Below are 16409 nucleotides of genomic sequence, written 5' to 3'. Positions count from 1 at the left end.
TTAGAGGCTTAAAATGCCTTGGCACAACTATCATTAAATACATCTCTTTTAACAAGAGTGTTTTTGTTGTTGTTGTTGTTTGTTTGTTTGTTTTTTGGGATGCAGTCTCACTCTGTCACCCAGGCTGGAGTACAGTGGCGGGATCCCCACTCACTGCAAGCTCCGCCTCCCAGGTTCATGCCATTCTCCTGCCTCAGCCTCCCGAGTAGCTGGGACTACAGGCGCCCGCCACCACACCTGGCTAAATTTTTTTGTATTTTTAGTAGAGACAGGGTTTCACTGTGTTAGCCAGGATGGTCTCGAGCTCCTGACCTTGTGATCTGCCTGCCCCAGCCTCCCAAAGTGCTGGGATTACAGGCATGAGCCACCGCACCTGGCCAAAAAGAGTATTTTTAAACACTATTCAATTACTATTGATGACATTTTCTTAAACTTGACTAACACTTATTTTCTTCATCTTAGATTTTGATGGATTCAAGCCTTCCTGGCAGCCGTTGGAATATCTCACAAAACTCCATTCTGTGTAACTTGGTGCCTTTGTAGTTCCTCCTTTAATCTTAAAATGCCTCCATGTACAAATTCTTTACAGATCAGGATCATCTGCTTTCTGCCACTTGCTAATACTCTCAGATTCTAGTAATCTTTATTATTTTTTGCTTTTTATATATTACTTGCTTGTATTTCCTTCTTTTTTTAGTTTTCAGCTATCTTTTAAGAGACTGAAAACTAGGGATAATTTATTTTTTTCAGTCTACTTTTAATGTTAGATTCACATAAAAATGTGATGCAATAATATTTTTTAACAGTTTAAAATAAAATGTGTACTTATTTAAAAGCTATCACAAATAATTTTGAAGTTATGTGTATGTATGTAAAATTATATATTTTGAAAATTTCATATGAACTTAAAGTTTTCCTAAGAAGTTTTCAATGCCTTTAATATATTGGTTAATCCAACATGCCTCACTGGTCTGCCACCTTGAATCAAAGAATGCACTATATGTTGAGTCAGATAACAAGTTGAATTCATCGATCCAATAAAGAAGCTTCTATTTCAGTTTGTGGAATAAGTATAAAGTAATAAGTACCCTATGTGATAAATTCTGTTAACAGCAGGAAGCATAAAGGGCTATAAAAGCCCACAGAGAAGAGAAGTTAAATTGGTAGGGAACTAAGGAAGCCTTCAAGAAAAAATGACATTTGGAGCAGACCTTGAAGGATGAGTTTTTGTGTAGTAGTTAGGGGCTCCCCTGCCACTAAGATATTAAGTACACCTCTAAGACTTTTATGATGACAGGGGGATGACATATTCCAAGGACCTGTATATGTTTATCTTTTTGAAACTTGTGAAAATTCAGTATAGTATGAAAAGGTAGAATGGAATTTTAGAATTTAGAAGTTTAGACAAAAATGTTTAAAATTTTTAACAAATCACTTTTTAAAAGAATGACAATTCTGTTTTTATGTTAATTCATGTGTATTTTTCATTTATTTTTGTCTTTCAAATAGCATATACAATAACTAATGTGTGTTTAATAGATTATACAAATTACTTTTTAATATTTTCATGTTATAGGACAAGAAAAGATATTGAAAAGCTGAAGTGAATATTTTTAAATGAAGAGGGGCTTCTAATGTTCACCTAAAAATGAATGAAGTAGAGCATATAGATCTCCTCCTACTTTCAGCTATGGCCAGGCAGTGGCCAAAGGGAAGTTCAACTCCTTTGTGACTTCTGATAGCAAGAAAGAGCCATAAAAAGAAAGTCAATACACTTTCCCATGTTCACACAACAATTATGTCTTCCCCTCTTTCCAAAGAGCTGAGAAAGAAGCACAATGTTTGACCCATGCCCATCTGAAAGGATGATGAAGTTCAGGTTGTGTGAGGACACTAAAAAGTTCAGCAAATTGGCAAAGTGGTCCAAGTTATAGGAAAATTTAGGTCATTTACACTGAACGGGTGCAGCAGAAAAAGACTGGACTAATAGGACAACTATTGGTATGGGCATTGCCTCAGCAAGGTGGCTATATTAGGCTGGAAGTGAACAAAACTCACAAAAGATCCTTGAATGGAAAGCCAAATCTCACCAAGTGGGAAAGGAAAAGGACAAACATAAGGAAGAAACCATAGAGATGGTGCAAGAATAAAGTAATCTTATATACAACTTTCATTATAAGCTACTAAAATGAAAAAAAAATACAGTAATAACAATGTATTGTTACTAAATATGGCCTGACAGTGACACACCAGGTAAAAATGTTCACTTTTAATGAATCTGTGCGCATATCTGTGAATACACACACACACACACACACACACACATATATGAAAGAAGATTAGTAAAGATTTTTTTAAAAGCATATAATTTTCAGTTCTACAGATATTCCTGGTCAACATAACACATCAACCTCCCTCAGAATTTTGAAAATAGTTATGCTTTTAAAATATGTAATCTTAAATGGGCACAAGCTTTTGTTGGCTCTTGGCCTATTTGCAGTCTTCTTTTTTTTCCACTCACCATCTGAATTATCACATGTACTATAGAATTTTGACAATTTCACCTGTCAGTTCTTTATACTCATGTCTTGAATATTGTAGATTTTACCTCAGCAATTGGCTGGGGATACATTAATTGCAATTTGTTTTAAGTGTAATGTTTATACATATTGCTAAAATTTTCAATATAGAGTTGTCACTCTGTGAAGAAATAGAGCCTTCCCGTCCAGATTCTACATCATTCATATATATTTCTCTGAATGTTAAAAATATAAAACAAGGAATGGAAAAAAAAAAACTTTAAGAAGCATATAATTACAACACTAATTTTATAGATGGGCATACTCAGACTAGGATGTAAATCAAGAACGAAGTGCTCCAAATGTAATTCCTTTTTGACTATTCCACTCTACCTTTTCATACTACACTGAAGTTTCACAACTTTCAAAAGGATATACGTATACAGATCCTCGGAATGTGTCATCCTCCTGTCATCATAAAGTGTTAAAGGTGTACTTTAATATTTTAGTACCAGGGGAGCCCCTAACTACTATTAATTAGCTTTTTGTGCCTAGAGAAGATTTTGTGTGGCTGTTTGTTTTCAGCTACCTTCAGATAGCAAACCATGTCAATATGTCTCTGATTACTTTCTATGAAGAACAGGAAATCAAATGATGTACAGGTGCCAAACATTGAAGAGCTGCTGTAAGCATCACCCTTAGTAAATCAAATTAAATTTGTCAGCTTCTGGGGGCTATTTTCTAAAAATAGTCCCAGATTCATATTTCTTGTAATTAAATTAAAACTAGAAAGCATCAGTTACTTGTAGAAAATGCAAGTTTACACTGGGCACGGTGGCTCACGCCTGTAATCCCAGCACTTTGGGAGGCTGAGGCGGGCAGATCACAAGGTCAGGAGCTCGAGACCATCCTGGCTAACACGGTGAAATCCCATCTCTACTAAAAATACAAAAAATTAGCCAGGCATGGTGGCAGGCGCCTGTAGTCCCAGCTACTTGGGAGGCTGAGGTGGGAGAATGGCATGAACCCAGGAGGCAGAGCTTGCACGGAGGCAGAGCTCTTGCAGTGAGCCGAGATTGCCAGGTGTGGGGGCGGGCGCTTATAGTCCCAGCTACATGGGAGGCTGAGGCAGGAGAATGGCGTGAACCCAGGAGGCAGAGCTTGCAGTGAGCTGAGATCGCACCACTGCACTCCCGCCTGGGAGACAGAGTGAGACTCCGTCTCAAAGAAAAAAAAAAAAAGAAAATGCATTTTTAGCCACAAGACATAGATGACAAAACTATCTATAGACATAGCTTTAACATGGTCATTTGATATTAAAAATATTTGAGAAGAGGCCTATAGGTCATGACACAAAAATGATCTATTATGGGGTATGCTGTGTGATGATGCAAAAAATCAGTTAAAAGGCTCATTCTTTTAAACGATGTGCTATTTCAAAGTTGTAGTACCAGATGAAGAAAATTTTGACAAGCAGACTGAGCAATCTGGTATTGTTATTTTTCTAATTAAAATAATAAAGTAGCATTAATTATCAAAATAGTTAACCCTCTCAATAGCTAAAATATGTAAAAACTGACATATCAAAGTTAAATCAGTTGCCATCTTGACAAACAAATAAAGGGAAGCCAAGGCACCCCAGGGAGTAGCACGCAGACCCCATAAAAATGTAGCAGAATTAATGATCAATCATGTTTTGCTGCTATTGGAAAACTGAATATGTGAACAACAGATTTTTGAAATATACTTTGTGTGTGGGATTGTGCTATTAAAAGTAATTTTGAAACCATATTCTTCTCAGTAATAATTAATAAGAACTATAAAGTCCTTCCCTAACCTTATCCTTTACATTTATCAACTCAAGCAGGTCTGTTGAGTCCTAACCTTCATGCCTCCTTTTAGGGATTCCCAACTGCCTAAAGCATTCTTGCAGTTCTATCTGATCTGTCAACAGCTTTTAATACCAGCATTTTGGGGGATTCTGTTATCCTGTGAAATTTAATCTCACCTATTTAAGCTTGCAGAAAGCACTGGAGGGAATTATTAACAGATTTTTCCTCATCTTCTTAGAGGATAGTGCCGAGTGATTGGCTGGTTTCCCTAAGGACCCATGGCTGAGAAGCACTAGTTTGTCAGTAGCATCCTATTTAGCATGTGTGTGAGGCCACAAGGGAGCTGGAAAGACATTTGGAATCAGAATTACATCAATATGCTGATGGTGCCTGCATATCTTCATTTCATCAAACCTATGTCCTTTAGTATTAATGCTTTCTTAGCCAAGATGGAAAGTACCTCCACACAGCACACTGTCTGTGACTCTAATTAGACAGCAGGAAAGCACGTTGATGATACATTAGAATAGTGGACCAGCAACCTCAGCACCACAAGGAAACTTGTTAAAAATGCAAATTCTCAGGCCCACCCCAGACGTATTGAATCAGCAACTCTAGGGACAGGGCCCAGCAATCTGTGTTTAACAAGCCCTCTAGGTGACTTAATGCACCCTAACGTTTGAAAACCTCTACAATGGGATGTGTTTGTCACTACAAGAGTCTGTTAGATGATGTCTCCTACTTTTGTGGATTAAAACATTCCTGAGTCTAATTATATAGTTCTTGGTTACTAACCACATAATATACATGATCTCAAACAATTCCATGTGATATGGTTAAGCTTTGTGTCCCCACTCAACTCTCATTTTGAATTGTAATCTCCATAATCCCCACCTGTCAACGGAGAATCATGGGGGTGGTTCCCCATGTTATTCTCATGATGGTGAGTGAGTTCTCACAGATCTGACGATTGTGTAAGTGGCTCTTCTCTTTTTGCTCAGCACTTCTCCTTCCTGCAACCTTGTGAAGAAAGTACCCTGCTTTCCGTCATGATTATAAGTTTCCTGAGGCCTCCCTAGCCATGCTGAACTGTGAGTCAATTAAATCTCTTTCCTTTATAAATTACCCAGTCTCAGGCAGTTCTTCACAGCAGTATGAAAATAGACTAATACACCATGTTAAATGTAACTGGCTTCTGTCATAATTCATATTTGTCACTCAAGGATAAGAAAACTTTGTATTTTTCTGTATTTCCCTCACTCAAAGAGTGAGAATTAGACTGCACCATTAGACATATACATGCTGACATGCCTAATGGTGAGGCATTTTATTGACAAACCATGTTATTTCCAAATTACACTGAAGAGTCCATGACCATTAAACAACACACATATTTGAGGAAACCTCTAAATGTCCCTGTTCCTCAATCTTCACTGACTCTAAAGTAACCAAATGTGACTGAAGTTTGTACTAGGGGAGACAGCATAGGAGAAAGAAAACAATTACCCAAGAAATTAGGTCCAATATTAAATTCTTCATGTTGGCTAAAAAATATGTCCGAGACCTAACCTTTCAAACCCTGTATCTTGAAGTAGATACATGATATTGGACCTCTACTCTCTAGATTTTCCAGTTTCATGAGTGTCAGCACTGCAATATTGTGGCTCCTCTTTTGATGCATAAAAAACCAAGCAACGGCCATAAAGGATTAACACTGAAACTTCTATGAATGCCAAAGTTCCCAATCCTTACATGGTATTAGCTCTGGTAAGTGAATCAATCCTGAAAACTTTGCATAATCTAATCATATATTACTTATTATTCCATCTCTTTGATAAATTTTGCCTAAACTTACGAGATAAACCTTCAAAGGCCTACGATTATAATATTTATCTAACTTGGAAGGTATTAGCCCCTGTAATGCTAGAAAGCCTTGGATGCTGATTCCCTCTAGTAAATGTTCATTCCACAATTATTTGTTGAATCTTTTATAGGTAGTACCCAATGTGCTAAACAGGGGGAAGGTAAATGTGACCCAGAGAGATGATCGTGGCCCTTTCTCTCATGAAGCTCCAAGTCAATTAGTTTTAATATCATATAAAATTTTGGTTAATTGTAAGCTAATAATAAAATAATTCAAACATTCAAACATTTGTTCTTCTAGTTTTAAATAAGACCAGACCCATTTGAGTTCTACTAAGCTCTACTGTAGGCAGGTTACCTATTATCTCAAGGATCTGTTGCTTCTTAACACTTTGGTAATCAAGATTCAGACAGCTGAGCTCTGGCCTTCTAAGGTGCTATGTCTCTACTCTGATCCTGTGCTTCCTGTAATCTACTCACATTAACCAATAGCTCACTGTTTTACTTAGCCCCTGACTAGCCTCTCTGCTTCTGACGCCACTCGACTACAGTCAATGTTCAGCAGAGTAGCCATTTTAAAATTTAAATCAGAGCTTGGCACATCTCTGTTCAAAGCAGTCCAGTGATTTTTCTCTTTCAATAAGAGTAAAAGCTAAAGGTCTTGTGAATGCCTATAATACATCATCTGGTCTGTCACATTTTCTGTTCTCTCTTACTTTATTCTGATGATATTGACATTTTTTCTATTCCACAAATCCAGAAGGCTTCCTCAATAAAGTGTGAAGGCATTTAGCTTGGCCTGCAATGTTTATCTCCTGGATGCCTACTTTACCTCAATTTCTTCATCTCTTTGTTCAAAAATCATCTTATCAGAGAGGTCTTCCAGGGCCACCCTGTTTAAAATTGCAAACCCTGCCTTCTCTTCCACCATACTCCACTCACACACACTCACTATAGTCCTATATTAATTTTTCTCTATAGTTCTAACTACATTTCAATATACTATTTATGTGACAGTTCATTTGTTTAATTATTGAGTATCCTCTCTCACTAGGTACAAAAGCCACGAGGGCATGAAATTCTAACTGGTTTGCTGACTGTTGTATCTAAATTGCCCAGAATAATACCTGGTACATAACAGATGCTCAATAAATGTAGTTTGAATGAATGAATGAATGAGTAAATAAATTCATACCACTACCCTCTTCTTATCAGGTCTCAGCTTGTTTGCATCTTAGTTCTACCTAAGACAGAAGAAATAGCCACTATTCATTTCCAGTGACCCTTGCAAATGGAAGATGACTACGACATAAAATATGAAGTAAATTGATACTGCCAATCAGGATCATCTTCCCCTTCCAACCCTCAAGAAGTCACCTTTGGTAATGAAAACTTTTCTAACACTGGAATTAGAAGGATAAGACTTAGGCCGGGTGCGGTGGCTCAAGCCTGTAATCCCAGCACTTTGGGAGGCCGAGACGGGAGGATCACGAGGTCAGGAGATCAAGACCAGCCTGGCTAACACGGTGAATCCCCGTCTCTACCAAAAAAGACAAAAAACTAGCCGGGCGAGGTGGCGGGCGCCTGTAGTCCCAGCTACCCGGGAGGCTGAGGCAGGAGAATGGCGGGAAGCCGGGAGGCGGAGCTTGCAGTGAGCTGAGATCCGGCCACTGCACTCCAGCCTTGGCGACAGAGCGAGACTCCGTCTCAAAAAAAAAAAAAAAGACTTAATATTTAAAATGTTTAGCTCAAAACCTATTTCTGAAGTACAAATTATGTGCCAGGTCCTGTGCTATGCACTGGAATACAAAGACCTAAATGTTTCTTTCTATGTGTAAAAAAAACATGATTATACTAATTATTGCCTAATACAGAATTCCAGAAAAAAAAAAACCCTATGATCATAAGACTACCTTGGATTTTATATATTAAAAAAAAGTCTAAAAAGGGTAGATTGGATGGAGAAAAGTCCAGAGAATAAACACGGCATTTGAAACTCAGCCATGAACCAGCGGTGACCCTGATATTTTGGTAAGATTAATTTGTAATGTGGGTAATCTACATATGACAAATTACCTATTGACTACGGCTATAATTCTTGCCTAGTACAGAGATTCCAAACATGTTCAGGCATTCCGAAGTAAGTCAAGTTCATAATACTGATTTGATTAAAATGAGTAATTTATCTTTCTATAAATACATTTGGTTCTTGTTCTCAGAACTAATATTCTTTATAAGGTATTATATTTCTCTAATAGCATTAAAATTTGAGAAGTCTGTAGTACATGTAAATAGCTGATAACTCACCCAAGACTAGTCACCAGTCACTGGTAAGAATGAAATTATTTTAAACAAGTTATTTTTAGTGTGTTAACCAATTACTAATTTTGAGTAATGCTTATCTTAGAGCTCTTTAAAAATATACATGACACCTTTTTCTTTCTGTTTGCTTCACAAATAATGAACTGACTGAAAGTATGACCAAGGTATACATCTTAGAATGCAGCTTGTAAATTGGCTTACGGAAAATCCCGAATATGTCTTATTACCACATTCTTCTAATATGCATATATATTGTGAAGAGTACCTACTATTCAGGATATAGAAGACTTAGCACTTTCCATTGTTACTAGCTAAATAGAATACATTTCAAACACATTAATACTAACAAGAAGCACTTGAATATTGACAAAGATTAAATTTCTCATTTTATCCAAATTACTATTACAAATTTTCTTTTACTTGGAATGTCTGAATTAGAAAAGAAACAATTATGTGTAGCCCCGAAATTTTTAAACTTGAATTTGACAGTTTCAAGATTCTAGCGATTTAAGCATTAACAGTTTAATCTCCTAAAATCTGTTGGAGTACAACTCCATATTTTCTGAAGGTTCCATTTTACCTCCTCAGGGACAGCTCTTATATTAACAAAGCCTTTTCTGAAGACGATGAACACACGGCGAGCTCCACAACGTAGAGCGGATGTTGCACAGTCAAAGGCAGTGTCTCCAGCTCCAAGTACAATCACGACTCCCCGTATCGATGGCAATGGAGAGTGACAAGCGCACATTCCTGAATGATGAAAGGAAAACCCCATTTTCAAGTAGAGAAACCATTTCTGCATGACAGCTCAAAAGATACTTGTACTCAAAGCAGTGTAAAATTGCATCTTGCAGTTTTCCAGGATGAAGTGTCACTATCAAATTATTCTGCTTCATTGAAAGACAGTTTTATTCCCATTTAAAAAATACGCTCATATATGTAATTTCATAGTCAGTACCTTTAGTTTCTTTTTTCTTCTAGGATTCCTACAACACATTTCAGGAGTGTAGGTCATAACAGACTGGAATCAATCAATTAAAACTCTCTTTGTCAAAATTGTGACATCTATCTTTAACTTAGCATAATTAAGTTTCTTTTTGCTAGAAGTAAAAAGTGATCCTTATGATCTGTGTTAACAGTTTGCAATATTTCATTATAATACATTTTTAATATATTACCTTATATAATTTCTAACACATACCTCTGTTATATATTGTGTTAACTTTGAATATTAACATGCTGAGTAAGTGTCCTTTATGTAACTGAAGAATTTCTGAGAACTATTTTCTTGAAATAGTTCAAATAAACCTTTCTCCCTTTCACTGCTTTCCTCGGGTTTTGTTTGTGAAATTGGGCAGTAAAAGAAATATGACTTTCTAAGCATCCATTTCTCAAAGTCATCTCTATTAAGATTTGGTGTCCATATGAAGATCCTTGTAAAAAAAAAGTAAAATACAAATATTCTTTATGTGTTAGGTAGCACTGTATAATCAGATTAAATAAAACTGTTCATAAGATAAATTACTATAATTTTTGAAAGGTACCAAGAATAGAATAAACCTATAATTTCAATAAGTGTAATCATTTTGCTTTTGGGACAGATTTTGTATTTGGGACACTCTGTAATTTTCAAATATAAGCTAGGTGCACTATGATCTTCCTCAGAAAGAGTTTCAGACATACAAACATCCAGTTCTACTGGGAGGAAGAAGGTGGAGAGGGCATGCATCTTTAGCTGTAATCTTCTGAAAAATAATTTAACATAGAATGTTTCTTACTGTTTTAAGTTCTGGGAGAAGCCTAAAAGTTTGTATCATTTCTACATGTAATTACTGTAGGAATAGCTGTGGCTCAGAACTCTTTAAAAACATATGTTTGAAGGATTTAGATTATCTAGCTTTGGATAAAATATTACAATTTTCCTCTAAGACAATGACTCCGGTCAAGCCAAAGCAAGGTACAGCCCTCATTCAGGTGGTTCTTCTTGGGGTGTATAAAGTGATAGGGTATCTCTCAAAGTATTTTATTTTAACTTCATAAAATAACTGTTTAAGACAAGACAGTCAAACTTTCTGCCTGTGTAGGTACAAATCATGTAAGATATGTGATGATTCATCCTATTTTAAAACAGTTCCCAAACTGAAGGTAATGCCATTTCTTTGAAAAACATCTTCCAATGTTTGTTAAGGACTTGCTTACCTCGAAGCAATTTTTCATGATGTAGTTTAGACATATATATATTACAGTGAAAACTCCTTATGATGATGCTTTATTGGAAGAATGAACAAACAGATGATTCTGGCAAACTGTTATATCTGGACTTTAAAAAAAAAAACTCTACATTGAGGTATTAGGCAAGGATGGGTGTGAGATCTGAACAATGTGCTGCTGAGCTTGATCTTGATATTAATTTATAATACATAAAATAGCATACTCACTATTAAGCATAAAAGACAATATGTTATACCTGCTTTACTGCCTTTGGCTACAAGTGGCAAAAAGTCTTTGGATGTGTAAAACCCCTGGTCCCGCGTCAGGCCTTGGAACATGGCATCTTTATTGGGTTCTGGCAAACCTAATTAATCAAATTTATAAAATATCATTAACAGGAGGAGGAGCTTTTCCTACTAGATATTAAAACAAAAAAGAAAACTTTGATCTTTGAAACAATGTTGTTCTTACAGGAAAACATCTGTAAGCAAATCTAAAATGTACATAACATAGTCTAACAGATCTCAGAGTATATCTTGTATATCTTTAATATATAACCAAGTACACATCATAAATCACACATTAACGTATACCTGTAAATTTATTCAAACATACCATGTATATATACACATAAATATATGTAACATTATAGGGAAAATCAGGTTATATTCTTTCCTCATGTCATAAATAAGTCAGTTTCAGTTATATTAAAGTACTAAATATAAAAGAAACTTTAAAAGTGGGTACATATTTATCTAATTCCTGAATAAGTAAAATCATTTCTTTTTTAATGAAGGAAAAAAATTAAAGGAAAAAATAATGTGTTTTGCCACAATAATTCAACCACTGCTAAATTTCAAAAATATAAATGAATTAAAATGAAAATTATTAACCAGGAAAATGTTTTAATAATTAAATGTCTTTACTGTATAAAAAGTTTCTCAAAATCAGTAAGGAACATATTAGCTTTTCAATGGAAACATAAAGAATAATAAAAATTGGGAGAAGAAAAAATATAAATCACTTATTAGCACTAAAAATATTAACTCCATTAAGTCATTAAACTGCAAATTAAAAGAATAAAATTATAACTTCCCTATAAAAAGAAAAATATTTAAGAAAATTAAACTATACAGCAAGGGTAGACATGGAACTTGTCATACTCTTTTGGTGGAAATATACATTGGTATTCAATATCTAGAAAACAGTTTTAAATCTATTTTTAGAAAATACTGACATATGCAAATAAAGGTTTAATGCACAAAAATGATTAATACAGAAAGAGTAAAATAAGATGAGAGAGTACCAGAATGCCAGGTGAATGAAGAAATTAGTTTTACCATATAAAAGAAAAAGACAACAGAACAGCGAATATTTGAGAAACATGGTATAAGATTGTAATCAAAATACAGTCTTAAACAAACCTGCAGGATTCAAAACTCTGTATAATTCAAATTTTGTAAAAAGAGTATTAATATAAACCATGTAATCGAAACAGAGATCATTTCTGCTGGTGGTATTAAGGATATTCCAATTTTTATTATTTCCTTATTTTCCAAATTTTCTACATTGTGCATATATCAACTATAAATTAGTAAACTCTTACCAAAACCTCGAAAGGAAAATGAGTAGCAGAGTAAATTTTTTCCAAAGTGTAAATGAAGCAAATCTTATAGCAGTCACCCCATCCAAGGCAAGTAGAGAAATAATTCATCTCAATTCCATAAAAGCAGGGGGAAATACATAGTTTTATTTTATTACTAAGACTCATTCTACCAATGGGTCATTCTAGAGAGGTAGGAGTTTATTTTACAATGAAATGAACGGCAATGGACATTTCCTGGTAGATACAGAGTAATAAGCATAGCTCAAGGATGACTTTTGTCGTATGAGATAAGGTGGATGCCATATCTGATCTGAAAGCTAAAGGTTTTTGTGGGTTGTATGTAATCAGCAACAAACTACCATTGTCTCTTCAGATTAAACCAAACATTTTTCTTCCCCATCCAGCACCCCCTGAACCTCCTTTTCCAGAACATTTGCTTATAAATTATTTTAAAAGACCTTTTGCTTTCAAAATGATTTCCATTATGTAATAGGATAGTTAGGGGAGCCACCTCACCTGCCTTTGCCTCAGCTTCTCTGTAAAGGAAATGGGGATAAGAACGTTTCTTCCTTTTATGATACAAAAAGGTATATTAGTAACAGAAATGATTATATAAATGGGTGGCTGTTTATGTGATTCTTTTAGAAAACCTGGGGTGGAGGGATGGGGTTGGTAAAAATAGCTGAATATGTTCTTGAAGGCTCTCTATGACAAAATGATTTCTTTTCAAATCTATTAAAAGAAGACTGAAGTAAGGGCAACATTTGACTATTCAAACCAACATATACATATGGTACATATGATTAGTTTTTCTTTGCAGGTTATTTAGCCACACCTCAGGTCACTCATAGAGCCTCAAGGTCCATGGAGCCCTCCTCCTCTACCTGGGTGACAGGTCATCCCTTCTGGCCAAGGACAGTGCATCTGAAGGTCTCCTTGTGGATACTCTGATAGCCTATGCTAATCATAATGCTGTGGGATAATGAGAAGCAGGGATTTTGTCAGCAGACAGACTTTGGTATGAATCCTTCCTCTCTCATTTACCAGTTCTGTGATCTTGTATAAGTTCCTGTGAAGGTTAGGTTTAGGTGTCAACTTGGCTAAGCTATAATACCCGTTAATCAAACACTAAGGTAGGTGTTGCTGGGAAAGCCTTTTGTTGATGTGATTAATATCTACAACCACTTGACTTTAAGGAGATTGCCTCAATAATATGGGTGGGCCCTATCCAATCAATTAATCAAAAGGCCTTAAGAACAAAATTGTGGTTTCCCTGAGAAAGAAGAAATTCTGTCTTAAGTCTGCACAATCAGCTCCTACTTGGGAGCTCCAGTCTCCTGTCCTGCCCTAAGGAGTTGGACTTACCAGCTCCCATAAATAAATAGCCCAATTCTCTAAAATAAGTCATCTCTATCAATCCATCTGTCCATCCTACTAATTATGTTTTTCTGGAGAACTCTGAAATTGAGTTTCTTAATCTGATCTGATTTTCCACTACTTCATTTATAAAAAGAGAGATAATAATTATACTTCTCTCTTGGATGTGATTTTTAAAAAAAATACTAAAAAATATTATAAAATTATAAAAATATTAAAAATATTATATCTATATGGATAAATCATATTATATATAATTGAGACCTGGCATATCATGAATACTCATTAAACATTAGCTATTAATATTAAGATAGGTTTATTCTGTAATTTATCAATTATTTCATACCTCATATTGCATGGCAAGGAAGGAATAAAAGCTTAAATCAAAATAAAGTATTAAACCTCAGCAAATGTAAATAAAGTTCTACAAGGAAAGAAAAATGAGGCAACCTTAAGTGAAATATGAAAGAAAATGAAACTTGCAAATACTCATCTATCAAAGGAAGACTTCTCTGAGAGTAGGTGGCATATTAATAAATAAGGTATGTGTCTATACCAGGATGATTTCAAAATGACACTGAAATGACTTTTTAATTCCCCTTTCAGTGTGAAAAACAGAGTTTATGAATAAAGATGGATTGACAAAGATTTGACAAACAAAACAGGTCAGCATAGTAGATACGTATAGTTTTTGTCTTTCAAGAAGGCCAGATAGTTTGTTTCTTTAGAATAGTTATTTAAGTTGTTGGTGTTTTAGCATGCATTTATACAAAGGAACACCTCCTTAAGAATTATTTTTAAATGGTGATTTTCAAGTTCTCTGAAAAAGAAGGGAGGGAGGGTGTGAGGGAGGGAGGGAGGGAGGGAGGAAGGAAGGAAAGAAGGAAGGAAGGAAGGAAGGAAGGAAGGAAGGAAGGAAGGAAGGAAGGAAGGAAGGAAGGAAGGAAGGAAGGAAGGAAGGAAGGAAGGGAGGGAGGGAGGGAGGGAGGGAGGGAGGGAGGGAGGGAGGGAGGGAGGGAGGGAGGGAGGGAGGGAGGAAGGATCCTGCTTATGTTACAGAAAATTTAAATTAACTTTTATCGACTACAGACACTATTCTAAATGCCTGGCCCTCAGGTGATTATTATATAACCCATTTTAATTCTCAAAATAATTGTATGAGACAACTGATGTTATTATCCACATTTTAAATATCAGGAAATTGAGGCATATAGGGATTAAATAATGCTGCTGAAGGATCACAGAACATGTAAGCAGCAGTGCCAATTTCTAACACGGACACTGGTTGTAGAGTCTATGTTATGAGTTCAAAATGGCTGCTTTTTTCATGTGTAAGGTTATAACTAGGCCAGGTTATAAAGTGAAGCTACATAACCAGTCGTATCTAAAGTAATCATTCAACATGTATGTATTAAGTTTCTCTACAAGGCTGCAGATATGCACACCTCACAGGATGTGCCTGCAGCCAGGTTCCAATCTAGTGACAGAGAAAGACCGGCTGCTTCTCTTGTGGGCATTTTTGTTTGGTGATTATTTTCTCCAGTACAATTCCTTTCTGAAATGTTTTCCTTCTTAAGTGAACTCCTCTTGGGTATATGCTGGTTATTTTTCACTATTTGATATTCTTTGAAATGTGTATCCTTGCTTTGTTGCCAAAGCACCTCCCTCTGGAACAACTACAGAATAAATAACAGCAGTATATATAGTAAATTCTTTCCTTGTGCTCACATAAAGTTTTGCACGACTTCAGTTAATATGAACAAGATATTAGATGTTCTGTTACACATTAAAATCTAGTAAGCAATAAAGAAGAAAAAAAGTTTTTAAGGCTTGCTTTCACAGCTATGGTAGGGCATGTTTAAGAATTACTCAGATTCTATAATGTTTGCTTGTGTTACTTCACCAAGCCACTCGTTTAGTGTTAACTGAATGACGCAAGCACTTGTGCAATGCTTCTTGTTCTTGAAAGGATTCACTTGAATGACAGCTAAGCCATCATGAGAAAGACAGTCATCTTTGGAGACAGCCTCACAAATCCCAGGAGTGAAGAAGATAGCACAGACCACTGAGAAACTACCTCAGGTCCCTGGCCAAAGGTTGTGGATCACAGAAATGAGTGGTGCTGGCTGGTCACGGTGGCTCACACCTGTAATCCCAGCACTTTGGGAGGCCAAGGTGGGTGGATCACTTGAGGTCAGGAATTCGAGATCAGCCTGACCCACAGCGAAAACCCATCTCTACTAAAAATACAAAAATTAGCTGGGCGTGGTGGCTCATGCCTGTAATCCCAGCTATTCCAGAGGCTTAGGCACAAGAGTCGCTGCACCTGGAAGACGGAGGTTGCAGTGAGCTGAGATTGCACCACTGCACTCCAGCCTGGGTGACAGAGTGAGACTCTGTCTCAAAAAAACAAAAACAAAAAGAAATGGACAATGCTCTAGTATACTGAACTCTAAAGGAAGACTAATTCTTATTATTTCATACAGGGGCTTTTTCAATGAGACTTTGGTAGACAAAACAACACTGATTATGTCACTACTCTCAAGTTCTCTGGATGAAATCAGCAAAATGTAGCAGATGGCAAATATCATAAGTTTTTCACCTTCCAAAGTACTTTTGTATGTCAGATCTCACATGTTATGTTACTCAGTCCTTATTTTCTAATGCTGGCTTGGGAAT

General features: G+C 35.9%; 1 protein-coding gene across 6 annotated transcripts in view; it reads right to left on the bottom strand.

The window, feature by feature from the left end:
• The window catches only part of LOC105485445 (dihydropyrimidine dehydrogenase), an 875814-nt gene that overhangs the window by 516673 nt on the left and 342732 nt on the right, over nt 1-16409 (bottom strand). For all 6 annotated transcript variants that reach the window (XM_011747801.2, XM_024793997.2, XM_071074657.1 and 3 more), the window contains 2 exons: nt 11004-11111; nt 9117-9286 (listed from right to left, as the gene is read on the bottom strand). In XM_011747801.2, coding sequence (XP_011746103.2) covers nt 9117-9286; nt 11004-11111 — 278 coding nt within the window. The remainder of the gene's footprint in view (nt 1-9116; nt 9287-11003; nt 11112-16409) is intronic.

The sequence above is a fragment of the Macaca nemestrina genome, chromosome 1 (assembly GCF_043159975.1).
Source record: "Macaca nemestrina isolate mMacNem1 chromosome 1, mMacNem.hap1, whole genome shotgun sequence".
Taxonomy (NCBI): domain Eukaryota; kingdom Metazoa; phylum Chordata; class Mammalia; order Primates; family Cercopithecidae; genus Macaca; species Macaca nemestrina.
The sequence above is the reverse complement of the archived record's forward strand: the minus strand, read 5'-3'. Positions and strand labels throughout refer to the sequence as shown.